General features: G+C 37.7%; 1 protein-coding gene across 2 annotated transcripts in view; it reads right to left on the bottom strand.

Annotated features, from left to right (window-relative positions):
* The window catches only part of LOC112558085 (TOM1-like protein 2), a 47,979-nt gene extending 35,959 nt beyond the window's left edge, over positions 1-12,020 (bottom strand). For both annotated transcript variants that reach the window (XM_025228290.1, XM_025228283.1), the window contains exons 1-5: positions 11,945-12,020; positions 10,002-10,086; positions 9,136-9,220; positions 4,993-5,139; positions 2,841-2,975 (exon numbers count right to left, since the gene is read on the bottom strand). In XM_025228290.1, coding sequence (XP_025084075.1) covers positions 2,841-2,975; positions 4,993-5,139; positions 9,136-9,220; positions 10,002-10,086; positions 11,945-12,002 — 510 coding nt within the window. In that variant the 5' untranslated portion in view covers positions 12,003-12,020. The remainder of the gene's footprint in view (positions 1-2,840; positions 2,976-4,992; positions 5,140-9,135; positions 9,221-10,001; positions 10,087-11,944) is intronic.
* Between the last annotated feature and the right edge of the window lie 136 nt (positions 12,021-12,156).

The following is a 12,156-nucleotide window of genomic DNA, read 5'->3' on the forward strand; positions in this document are numbered from 1 at the left end:
TTTTGCAAGAGCAGATGTTAGAGGTTATAGGAGGAGAGATGGCCATCTATCTCCGCCAATGCTCTCCAAAGACTGTGAAGGAATTAGCGATGCTGGCGGAGCGCTACGCTGATGCACGTAGAGCTGCCAAACGTTCACCAGGAGTGCCAGGTCGAACAGACTATGGGCAAAAGGATAGAAATGAGTCGACAGAACAAGCTGGATCGCAGGAAATCACTTGTTTTAATTGTGGGAAACCAGGACACATAAAGAAAGACTGTAAAAACCGAAAACAAAGTTTTGTTCCTGGAAATAGTTCGAAGGTGACTGTTGTTAGGTGCGCCGACCAGCCAGCACAATCAGAGACAGGGTCATACGATCCTTATTGTCTGGCTACTGTCGGGGAGAAGACAGTGAAAGCTTTACGTGACACAGGAGCTGATGTGTTGGTAGTGGATGCAGGTTTGGTAGCTCCAACTGATTTGCTACCTACACACCGCAATATAACCATGGCTTGCAAGAATGAGGTTCGCTCATGTCCGACTGCTTTAGTGCGATTACAAAGTCCATTCTATTGTGGTGAAGCAATAGCTGTGGTACTCGCCAATCTGGTGGTGCCTGTCATCATAGGCAACCACATCGAGCGGAGAGATGGAACCAAAGTGCCAGTGTCGGTTCATCCTCCATTACCACCAGTGCCGCCACCGCCTGTTGCAGTTGTGACTCACGCACAAGCTAGGAGAGATGTACGAGGTTTACGTGTCATAAAACCTTTTAAAACGACCAACTCTGAGAGGAGAGAAGTCGACAGCCCTAAGACAGTCAGAGTAAACATGAGAGAGAAGGGAGGTGGGCTTTGTGACTGTAACTGTTGGCATTTGTTGTACCAGTTATTACTGGAAAGGATAATGTGGGCTGATTACCTGAGCAGGTTTGCTCCGTAGAAGTTTAACCAAGCCGTAGGTTGGTTTTGGTGGGGGGCTATTTGTCACAAACCTGCTGAGATGTATTTTATAAAATGTTTTTTTTTTAATTAGTAAAAGTAATTGTTCGGGTGAGGTGGTAAAGACAGCTATCACTGAGGCTGTTAGTGTCAACAGTCTGAGGTGTGCCGCGCCATACGGGGATGGCCGGCTGGTCTTTGTGTAATTAAGTTCTGTTGATAGGTTGTTTGGTGGTTACTTTGAACAAAGGAAAGAGTGTGATAGTGTGTTGGATGTGTGTGGTTTGATTGGGGTTTTTCCTTGACGGGAGCGGGAAGAAGGGACAGTCTTCTTGGTGTTGTCAGTGCGTCCGGAGCGGACGGCTATTGCTTTGGTAACCAGTCTTGACGGACTTGGTGTTGTAGACCTGTGTACAAGTCCTGACCAGACTTGGGATTGTGTGTATAAGTCCTGAACCGACTTGAAGTACCAGACTTGTTTGTGTTTTGTTAACATTGAACCTGTTAAAGTTTTCTTGTGAAGTTTTCCTGTGGATTTTACCTTTGGATTTACTGTTGAGGTTTACTTTTGGATTTTCTTTTGGATATAACTACAAGACGAAGTGGAAACTTTGTGTACTTTTTCACGTGGATATATAGTACATGTTAGAAGTGAAAACATTGTGCCGTTTCAAGTGGAGACTTTGAGAGAAACTGGACGAGAGGATTGAATACTTTTGAAACTGTTGGAAGAAACGTGTGTACGAATTGTGGGGTTGGGAAATTAGGAATCGTTTTGTATTGTGTTTATTTATTTTTTTGTTTTCTTCTTTTATTTTGATTTTTAAATTATATTATATTTCTAAAGTTTAAACTGTTGTCTGTGTTTCGATTTTATTAATTGTCTCGTCTGAAAGGCGCTGTAGAGTGCAGGTGACATAGACACAATTTTCCCCGACTTTCCAAGGAATGCCAATAAATTCTTATGCGCTCAAATTTTCCTGAAGTGCAATAAACCACCAACTTTATCTTCCCACAAGTAGCCGGGCTGATTCACTTGCTACACCGCTAACTACACACTGGCCGAACCATCAAGCCCTAGTGCCAAGCAGTCGGTTCTTCTTTGTTTTTCCAGAGAAGAGGACAGAAGTTCCCTAGGATAATTTTTCCCTGCAATTCTCTTACTGGTCACATGTGCTATCTAGTCTAATATACCTCATGTTATATTCATTTTTTTCCCTTCCATCTACTACACACTCACACTTAGTCAACCTTGGAATCCACAAAAGACCCTGCTTTTTCCAAAAGTGTATTCTTTTCAGTGCATTGTTCGGCTCCAAATCAGATGTCTTCGCACTCTCATCATGAGTGCTCTTTGTTTGACAACTGGTTTAGCTCACTATTTTACTGTGTACAACAGCCCTTCCACACACACAAAAGTGTAAAAACTCATTCTATGCATGTGCCAAAGATTTGGTTTGATTAGTTGTGGTATCAATGGCACCAGTCTGTTAGCATTCTGCTGATTAGATATATTTGGTGGTGGAGAAATGAAAGTTAAAGTTTTGCCTTATAGGTATGTCTGTTAAGTATGTGCTAATACAGCAATCTTCCTTATTTCATGATGCGCCACCAACTTCAGAAATCCAGTGTTGGCCAGTTCGTGTCTTAATGTTGACTGTGGTAAGCTTATAACATTCTTTGTAAAATGCCATGAGCTTGTCCATATGGCCAAGATATAGTGCTATATAACTTTATAGTTAACTTTACTGATGCTTTTGCTTTGCTATTAATACTTCTATATTTGTCTTGGAGCAGGTTCATGTTATAACCATCATTAAATCTTGAAAGCATGTATCCTTTTGCTGATCAGCATCATCAGCATCAACAAAACCACAGCAAGTCATAAGCAACAGTGGCTGCAACACAAAAGGCTTACCCTGGCAGGTGTATGAATTGGAGCCATGTTGTCTAGGTCTGTCATAGGAAATTCAATGCCTTTTGATTTCAGCTCCTGGTATGTCTTGTCAACTTCTTTCAGTTCTGGAACCCCACGGAATGCATCAGCCCAAGTCTGGTTGATAGAAATCATAGAACCAAACCAAACTGCTGTTTACAAACATGAAGATGTCCTTTAAACAAAACACACTAAACATCATTAAATTATGCCTGTGTAATTTTGGCACCTTCTGAAATTTAATTACAACAAATAAAACTCTAAAAGCTGTTAATGAGGTCTGTGGGTTTACCACCAGAAATTTAGGGCTAAGCCTGCTGAGGGGAGAACTCACATGAAGCATAGGTCACTAATAATGTTGCATTTCATTTTGGTAACCCTCTTCAACTCATCCACAAAGGGATGTCCAGGGTTACCCTTCATGTATGCAACAAACACAAAGCCTTTAAGGGAGGCAACTTTTCCTCACCCTGAATTTTTCCTGTGGAACTGCTTTTAGTCCCCATATATTTACTACAATAAAACTGCAAAAACCAATTATACTCAGACAATACTTAAAGCTGTATGATTTATATTGAATAATAATAAAGGGAATTTATACAGAGCATTTTCCAATTTAGCAGAAGGCTTAATGTGTTTTACAAGACAAAGGCTAATAAATATACATACCACACATACGGACACATTCCAATATATGTCAGCAAACAAACAACGAAAAAAATAAAAACACGAAGAAAAGACTAAAATCCAACTGTGCTGTTGTTCAAGTTAGTACCAGTCTTGGATCGTTGCTCTGCTACATTAAATCCTCTATGTAGACCACGATTGTGAGTTACAGCTCAGAAAGTCATTGTGTAGTCTGTGGGGAACACAGAATAGATCAAGAGATATCTGGGCCAACAGAGATGAATGAAATCAACAGAAGACTACTGGTGTCGATGCATTTACAAAGCAGAGAAAGACAACACAAACGTTTTAAAGCAGAGGACAGCATGATCTTCAAAGTATGCAAGGTCAATAGTAAGGATGACTTGGGAAAAAACAGAAAAAAACCATCATGGTGCCAGGTAAAAAAAGGCTGGCACTCGATGGGAAATTTGAAAGTCATAGAAGACAATAAAGGTAAAACAGTCCTGCACAACAATCACTCAAAGAAATACAGCACTGGCCTCTACAATGGGCACTACAAACACAGTCATCAAAAATACAAAATCAAAATAATTGTGGAGAGCTGCATCAATGTCATGGATCTAGTCAGAGTGCTAGGACTGGGCGCGTGTGTAGATGAAAGCGTGCGAATGATGGACGTTCTCTAAATAGAACGTGAAAAATGACGTATAGTGACGTCAAAAAGAAATAGTGAGGTAAGAGAGAGGTTCGTTGAGAAGGGATATGGAAGCAGAAGGACGTGAGAGGACATTTTTAGAAGAAGAAGGACGTTAGAGAGTAGATAGAAGAGGAAGAAGGATAGCGAGTGGAAGAAGAAGAAAGTAGAGAGCGGAAAGGGAGACGTGAACGTATGTGCCAAGACAGTGAGATTATAGCGTGTGAGGTGTTCGTTGTACTTTGTAGAAGTGGAGATTGAAGGATAAACTGTGGTGTTAGAGACCGTTTTTCTTTTATAGTTAGGATCTATTTGTTTTTGGTTGGTAATTTTGTTCAATAAACAGACAGACTCGTACAGGCGAGTCATTCTTCAATTGGAACGAAAGAACGCGCAATTGTCCGACCCGCTGGTGAGTTGGAGAGAGCGAGAAACTATAGGCACCGGCGGCGTCATGACAATCACTCAAGCCAGTTAGACGAAGGGACACCACTCCACACTCTTTGTCATATTTAAATAGATGCTAATACACGTCGTTGACAATGATATAAAATCTCCACATAATGCTTTTATTTAAAAGTTATACAAGATGAGGATGGGGAAATACTGACCCAGAAGAATGGGGTTTTTTTTTCATGTATTTTGTTCTATGAACTAGCAGCAGCATGACAAAAGATAAAAAATAGTTGCAGTTGGTGGTTAATTCCAGAAACTTGTCCTTAAACGCAACTCAATAAGGCTGAGCAGCATTATTGTTATTTTTTTATGATGTTGATACATTTTCATTTTTTAAAAAAACTGTCTCCATACCTGAATCATTTGCAGCACCTTTTCTTGTACAGCCTGTGGGGGGTCATATTTAGGGCCAATAATTTTGACTAATTCTTGCAGAAAATCTTTGGTAGCAACAAAGCAATGAAAGCGCCGCTCACAATTCTTCACAGCAGTCTCCAGACACTGCAGTCAAAAAGGGCAGAACATTTCAATTCATTTTACTTACAAACAAAATGAAAATGTTAAAGAGAAATTTTTTGTATGCTTACAACTACATAGACTCACTTTAGAAAGTACCTAAAATACTGTAGTACTGTTATGCCTTAAAAATGTGACCATCTGTTGTAATCAAATTTTTTTTTTTTTGAAATTTGTCCTCCTTCCAAGTAAATACGCTTACATAATAATAACATGCAAACTGTTTTGCGCAAAATTTTTGTCTGCTGTTTGGCGTCTTCGAGAATCTCAAACTTATATGAAGTGGTTGATGACAAAAGAAAATATCACACTTTGTGCTGCTGAAATAAAGGAAATGCCACTAGAATGTGCATCTAGTAATTTTTGTGAACTTAATGTCTAATGGTATGGCTTTCAAAAGTTAATGAAAAATCAAAAATTTTGTCTGCAGTGGGCACTGAACATAAGATGAAAAGTGACAGAAAAGGGATAACTCTTGATGCCTAGCAACAATGATGTGGTTTGTTGACGATATTTTACAAAAGAGTGTTTTAAAATAAAGCATCATATTTGTAATGAAAATGGAACCTGCCACATCTTGAACTGAATGATGTCCTGACATTATTTTGTCACAGCAAAAAAAAAAATTCAAGATCAAGTAGACCTACTGTTGCAAACATGGTTTGCCTACATGCTATTCAAAACAACAGAAATGGCACAAAATACAACTTAAATCACCTAAAAATGTTTGTCACAAAAAAAGAAAATAGTCAATAGTTATTTGGGTTTCTCTTTACATATAAAGCCATTAGTTTCATTGTATTTATGTTGGGTTTATCTTTACATATAAAGCCCTTAGTGTCAGACATTTCGGAAATGAAGCTGAAAACTAGTTAATTTTTCTTAAAAGAACCCAGAGAACTATAACACATGAGACAGTACTGTGTAGGGGATAAGTGAGTGTGGGCTTGTATCAGAAAAAGCACCATTTAAAACTGAATTGTTGATGGCCTAGGTAGCCTTGCATCAGTAAAGGTGTCAGAGTTTCTATTGTATACCAAGACATATTGGTAAATTATACAAGTAGATGGCATCGTTTTTAACCTTTTTCAAAAGGGTTTGTGACCTTGCATTGCATCTCATGAACATAAGACCCTCTGTACTATAAATATATTCTGTAAATGCCAGTGCCTGAAACACAACAGTTTATTATCTAATTTCAAAGTTGCCAATTTGCTCATATAGTCAGCAAGTCCTGCAAAATCACACTCCCCTTCACTAATGATGTGCAACATCACAACTGGCAGTGTCTATGCTGTGTCTCAGTAAGCAAATAATGGCCAGAAAGTGGATTAATACATCGGGTTCATCAGACAATTTTTTGTCCACAAAGAGTTTGAGGCATTAGAAAGTGCTAAAAAAAATGTTACAATGCTTTTTGCAATCGGTTTGGTCTACAAAGGACTATACTAATTCATCGAGACCCTTCAACACCTATTAGGAATAGGAAAATATTAGTTTGAAGAAATGAACTTTTTTGGCTCTACCTTTCTTTTAAAAAATGATGGCAACACAAGTCCACACATAAGTTTGCTAGCACTTTTTGTTTCATTAAAGTTGTTCTTTTGTTATCATAAGTTATGTTTATTTTATTTCTACAGTGTATAACCATTAAATTCCACTGAATATCAGACTTAACATTGCAGTGATGATCAATTGTTCATAAGCCCATATAAAAATTCTCTTTTTGTAAATACAATTTGATACACTTGAGTATCTTTGGATTGACAAAAAAGTGAAATTTCACAATGGAATGGGTTAAGGTTTCTTTCTCTTAACCTGAAACTTTATTTATAATTTTGGTTTATCTTCTATTCATGTTTAGTTAATTACTTAATGATTTCTGGGAAAAAACTGCAAATTTCCCATCTCTAGGCATCAGAATCAAAGGTCAATACCAGGACTCAATTTGTTAATAACTTCAAATTGTCAATTTTTTTGTTGCTGCTGTTTCAAATTGAATGGGAAAATGATGTTTTCAGACTCCCCAAGCATAAGTTTCCTTAAGATTTTGCATCTTTTAAATTATAGTAAAACCTCCCTATTAAATCCACCAAAATCAGATCATTACTGCAAAGGGTCTAAGTAGGGAAATCAACCAATCTGCTTTCATTCCATGAACTATGACTTCAAACACCTTTAGTTTCAAATGTTCTTATTTTATGATATTTTTGTACAGTCATAACAAGGGTTTTTAGTGGGCTGAAGTACTCTAATTTAAATTAGGTACACAAGTTCTGCAACAACAAAAAATGTTGTAACAGCACAAAGCGCCAGTTGTATGTCGCATTGGGAAGGTAGATGTAATAGAAATGATGTTTAAAAAGTGAAATACTTCTATGAAAATGTTTTGGGTTGGTCATATCTAACCCTAACCCTAACCCAGCGGTTCTCAACCTGTGGGGCGCGACCCCCTGGGGGGTCGCGACGTGCCTACAAGGGGGTCGCGAAGGTGGTCATTTTTTTAAAAAAGTTTCTTATACTGGTATTAGTGAAATTAGTTTACATTGTGTAACCGAGTGGTGCGGGGGCTCAAACTCCAAATCTCTTCTCCCTATTTAAGTACACTGTCTCGGCATGCAGTGACTTCTCACTTCCAAAACTCAAAACACAATCCCCCTCTCAACAATTAAGCCTCCAATCTCCCTCCTCTCGCCTTTTGCCCTCTCTCTCCCCCAATCTCTCATCGCTGACTCCCCTCTCCCTCTCCAGTCACACCTCTCTTTTTTTTTTAAAACATCTAAAAGGCACGCATTCAGGAAACGTCCATCATTCACACCCTTTCATTCGCACGTGCTCAGTCCTAGTACTCTATAGGTCCCTGACAGAAGGCCATGACCAGACAAGGGAAGGACACCACCATATTACAAACAACTGACAAGATGAATGCTTTCGTCCGAAAAATTTCGTTTTGGACGCAAAAGATACGCCAAGAAAATATTTTTGATATGTTTCCGTGCTTGTGTAAGTGCAAGGCTGACGTTAACTTGAATCTTGATCAGGTGAAGAAGGTAATTATTGCCCATCTAAGCGGACTGCAAGAAAGGTTTCAGCATTATTTCGCTGAAATTGATGTGACCAAATACGATTGGATTCGTAATCCATTTCTGGCTGATCCCAACACAAGCGGGTTGTCCACAGAAGAAGAGCAGCTCATCGACCTTTCGAGTGACCAATCCCTGAAAATGGTCTTCCACACAACACCAGTGCCAAAATTATGGATTAGCGTCAACGGTGCTTTCTGAGAAAACAATGAAAGTTCTTCTGCCATTTTCAACTTCATATATGTGTGAGCAAGGATTTTCAGCATTGGCAGCACTGAAGTCTCAATACAGAAATCGTGTGGACGCAGAGGCTGAGCTGCGAATAGCAGTGGGTACGAACATCGCACACAGGTTCGCTTCTCTATGCAACAGCAAGCAGGCTCAACCTTCTCATTAATCAAAGTGAGTGTCCAATAAAATAATATTTATTAGCACCACAGAATTTGCTTTAGTAAAATTTCATTAACAGTTATACTTCTTGCAGATACGAACTTTGTTCTTCCGTTGTTGATTTCCTCGACGCGGCGTTGGAGGTTAGCTAAGGCTCCCCCCCCCCTGGCTAAGGGGGTCGCGGACGTACCGGTGTTCGTCAGGGGGGTCGTCACATGTAAAAGGTTGAGAACCGCTGCCCTAACCCTTCTACCTTTAGCAAAGAGTGAGTTAGGGTAAACCTTAATCCTTCTACCTATAGCAGAGTGAGCCAAGGTTAACCTTAAACCTTCAACCTATAGCAGATTCAGGGTTAACCATAACCCTTCTAACTTTGCAAAATCTTTCCCTCCCCTACCCCACTTTCTACTATTTATACCAAATCAGTTAAGTTAGCATTAAAGTCCAAAACGCACGGATAATTTACCAGATAATGGCATAAGTAGTCCATAGGTTAGATCTCACTTACTATCAGAGTATACATAACAGCCGTAAAGTTTTTTCCAACATTCTGTGAAAGGCGTTTTTTGAATGCTCTGACTGCATCCTTTGGTCTGAAAAAAAAAATGTACACTGATAACCAGGATATGGTATCTTTTTTTTTTTATCATGACAAATTGATTAATGAAAATTTATTATTCTTGTTTTAAATGAAACTAAACATCAAGAATCAAAATTATTTTCCTTTAATATTATTTCTGGAAGCATCTTTTAGTGCATAACAATATAACAACAGTAGAAGTAAATTATGCAATATAGACAGCAGCATACAGGGACACGGACGGTGTGGGGCAATGTGAGCCTGCAAGCGTTAATAATATTGTGTTGTCAATGATCAACTTAAAGTACTAAAACAGATCATACAGCACCAAGGCTGCCCACCATTTGCAGTGAATGAGAGATTAAAAATGATAATATATTACACATTAAAGATGACAATGATCAACACAGTGGACTAGAACAGATCAAATGGTACTGGTGTTGCCCACCATTTCCAGTCAAGGGAAGATTAACAATGAGGTGCTGTTGGCAACCACTCTTACTTATTCCCTTCCTTTCTCATGTACTCTCTGAAAATAGCTTAAATTTTGCATTGCATAGCTTTTATTTTTAAGTTCCAGGTCCCATATCTTATATAAGGTAAAATAAACATTAAAATACAGATGCTCATTAAGAAATTACACAAAAATAAAAAAAATTTAAACAAAAAGAGGAGTACAGTAAACTTTTATTTTATTTTCAAGATTCAGACATTTCAGCCCATGAATGTTGGTATCTATGAATGCATGAAAAAGGATGCGTGCAGTTTGTGCACACGTGAGCATGCTCGCCTACCCATCATCTGTTTCATTGATGTAGTCACATACTTCCATAAAAAGTGCCCAGTTTTCAGATGCCTGGGCGGCGTCTGTGGCTCGCTCTGTAAATATCAAACAGAAATTCTGAAATTTAGAAAATTGTTCTAAGAAAAAGATTATAGTAAAATAAGACCAATTTTGTTATCACAATATCTTGAAAAAAATCTCTTTTCCCACTCTCCTGAACCCAGCTTGGTGTATCATTCTATCTGCAAATTTTCCTTTTCTTCAGAAATTATAGACGCACATTATGAAGGATGTATCTTCTGATAAAGTCAATATATTTTAAACATTTAATTCCATCTGCACCATATTTTTCTATATGTTCTGCTTTTTTCATTCTGCATTTTACATGACTAGAAAAACATACCATTAGCAAGTATAAATAATGCTAATGATAATGATGATAATGAACATTTATATAGCACTTTTCCAAGCAAAAGGCTTTACAGAAATGATATATGCAGAAGTAAACTGAATAGCCAACAGCCATGCACATATATTCACATAGAACAGACATGCGCACATCACTTTATTGATGACAAGCGTAAACCCTGGAAATAAGATCTGAACCCAGATCACCTGATCATCATTGTATTGATGACAAGTGGTACACCCAGACCACCATGGAGATAATGGATGTCCCTGAACAATTTGAATCACTACAATATTTATCAAAGTAAGAAGCACTGATCAGTAATTACCATGAAGCATGTTTGACAGTGCAGTATATAGTATTTTTAATAAATACAATTTAGTCCAAAAATAAAATAAATCTGTACCAGTGGTTATCTGAGTTTGGCAAAAGTACAACAATTTACTGGAAGGAACACAGGTTATCTGAGTTAGGCAAAAGTATGACAGTTTTCTGGCTCACACAGGCTCATTGGATCTGCCAAGGAAGGCAAAGATGAATAGTGAGTATTAAAATAAATGTAATGTCCAAGCAAAAGATCAATGGTGAGCATTCAAATGAATAAATGTAAAGCCCAAATGATATCTGTATCTATTATTCAGATGTCAAAAGTTTATGTCAAAACAGTAGTGCGGGTGAATTCATTCAGAATACTTGTAAATTGAACACTACATCACTGACTTTAGAAAACACACCTGTTGAGTAAGAGAGGATGACACAAACTGTGAGATTAAGAAGTTGAGATAAAAATAAATGCGGGGGGGAAAAAATGAAGTATTCAAATAAATAATTTTAAACATATTCCTAAATCAGTTTCTGTAAAGTATTCTATGCCAAAGTTTTGTAAAATCTACCACATTTTACATAATTTTCATTTCCTCAGAAATCTGTCATGATGTGACACCCTGCTTTAGTGTAAAAATTGTAATATTAAAGTTTATCATTTTTTATCTTTCTCATCTGAGTTAGGGTTCTATTTAGTATCACTGGGTCATGCATTTACTACTACTTTAATTAGTTTAATACTACTACCACATAACCTGTATCGCCTGGGATGACTTGGTTTTTGGTGTTGGAACGATGTGGTCTTACTAAGGACGATATTGTGGTTAAGACGATTTGACAAGTGGTGGGGCGATATGGTCTTCGGGCGAAATGACTGGCCCCTTCGTATTTAGAAGTAGTTCTACTACAATCAGGACTTACCTCTTAAAAATAAACTATCCTTCCTCTGTAGTTTTTTGTACCTTTTCGTTCAGATGTTTAAAATAAAGCTGATTAGACTAGCCAAAATAAAGCGCAAAAAAATTGCTATTGACTGTAGAAGTGTTAGAAAAGCAGTTGTCCGAGTGTTCATACGGTCAGCACACTGACGATAACTTTCATTACATGCAAAAAAAGGTATTCCAGCAATTTTAAAATTCAATGCATCGAAATGAAGCGTAAGACAATAATAGGACACACAACTGAGTACTAAGTTATCTCAAGTGTCAATAATCACACACCAATGAGCTGGCCTACTGGGGTGGACAGTGGATTTCCGTGCCCAAACAACGCTGCCATCTTTGATTTTTTTTTAACTTCATCACATGATGTCATTTTCAAAAAATCATTATTAATTTTGATATACAGTGCCAACTTTTGAAATTGAACATAAAAGTTATATTTATATACTTCAATTAATAAATTAAAAACAGTTTGTAGAAAATAGATGTTG

The sequence above is a fragment of the Pomacea canaliculata genome, linkage group LG1 (assembly GCF_003073045.1).
Source record: "Pomacea canaliculata isolate SZHN2017 linkage group LG1, ASM307304v1, whole genome shotgun sequence".
NCBI classification, from domain to species: Eukaryota; Metazoa; Mollusca; class Gastropoda; order Architaenioglossa; family Ampullariidae; genus Pomacea; species Pomacea canaliculata.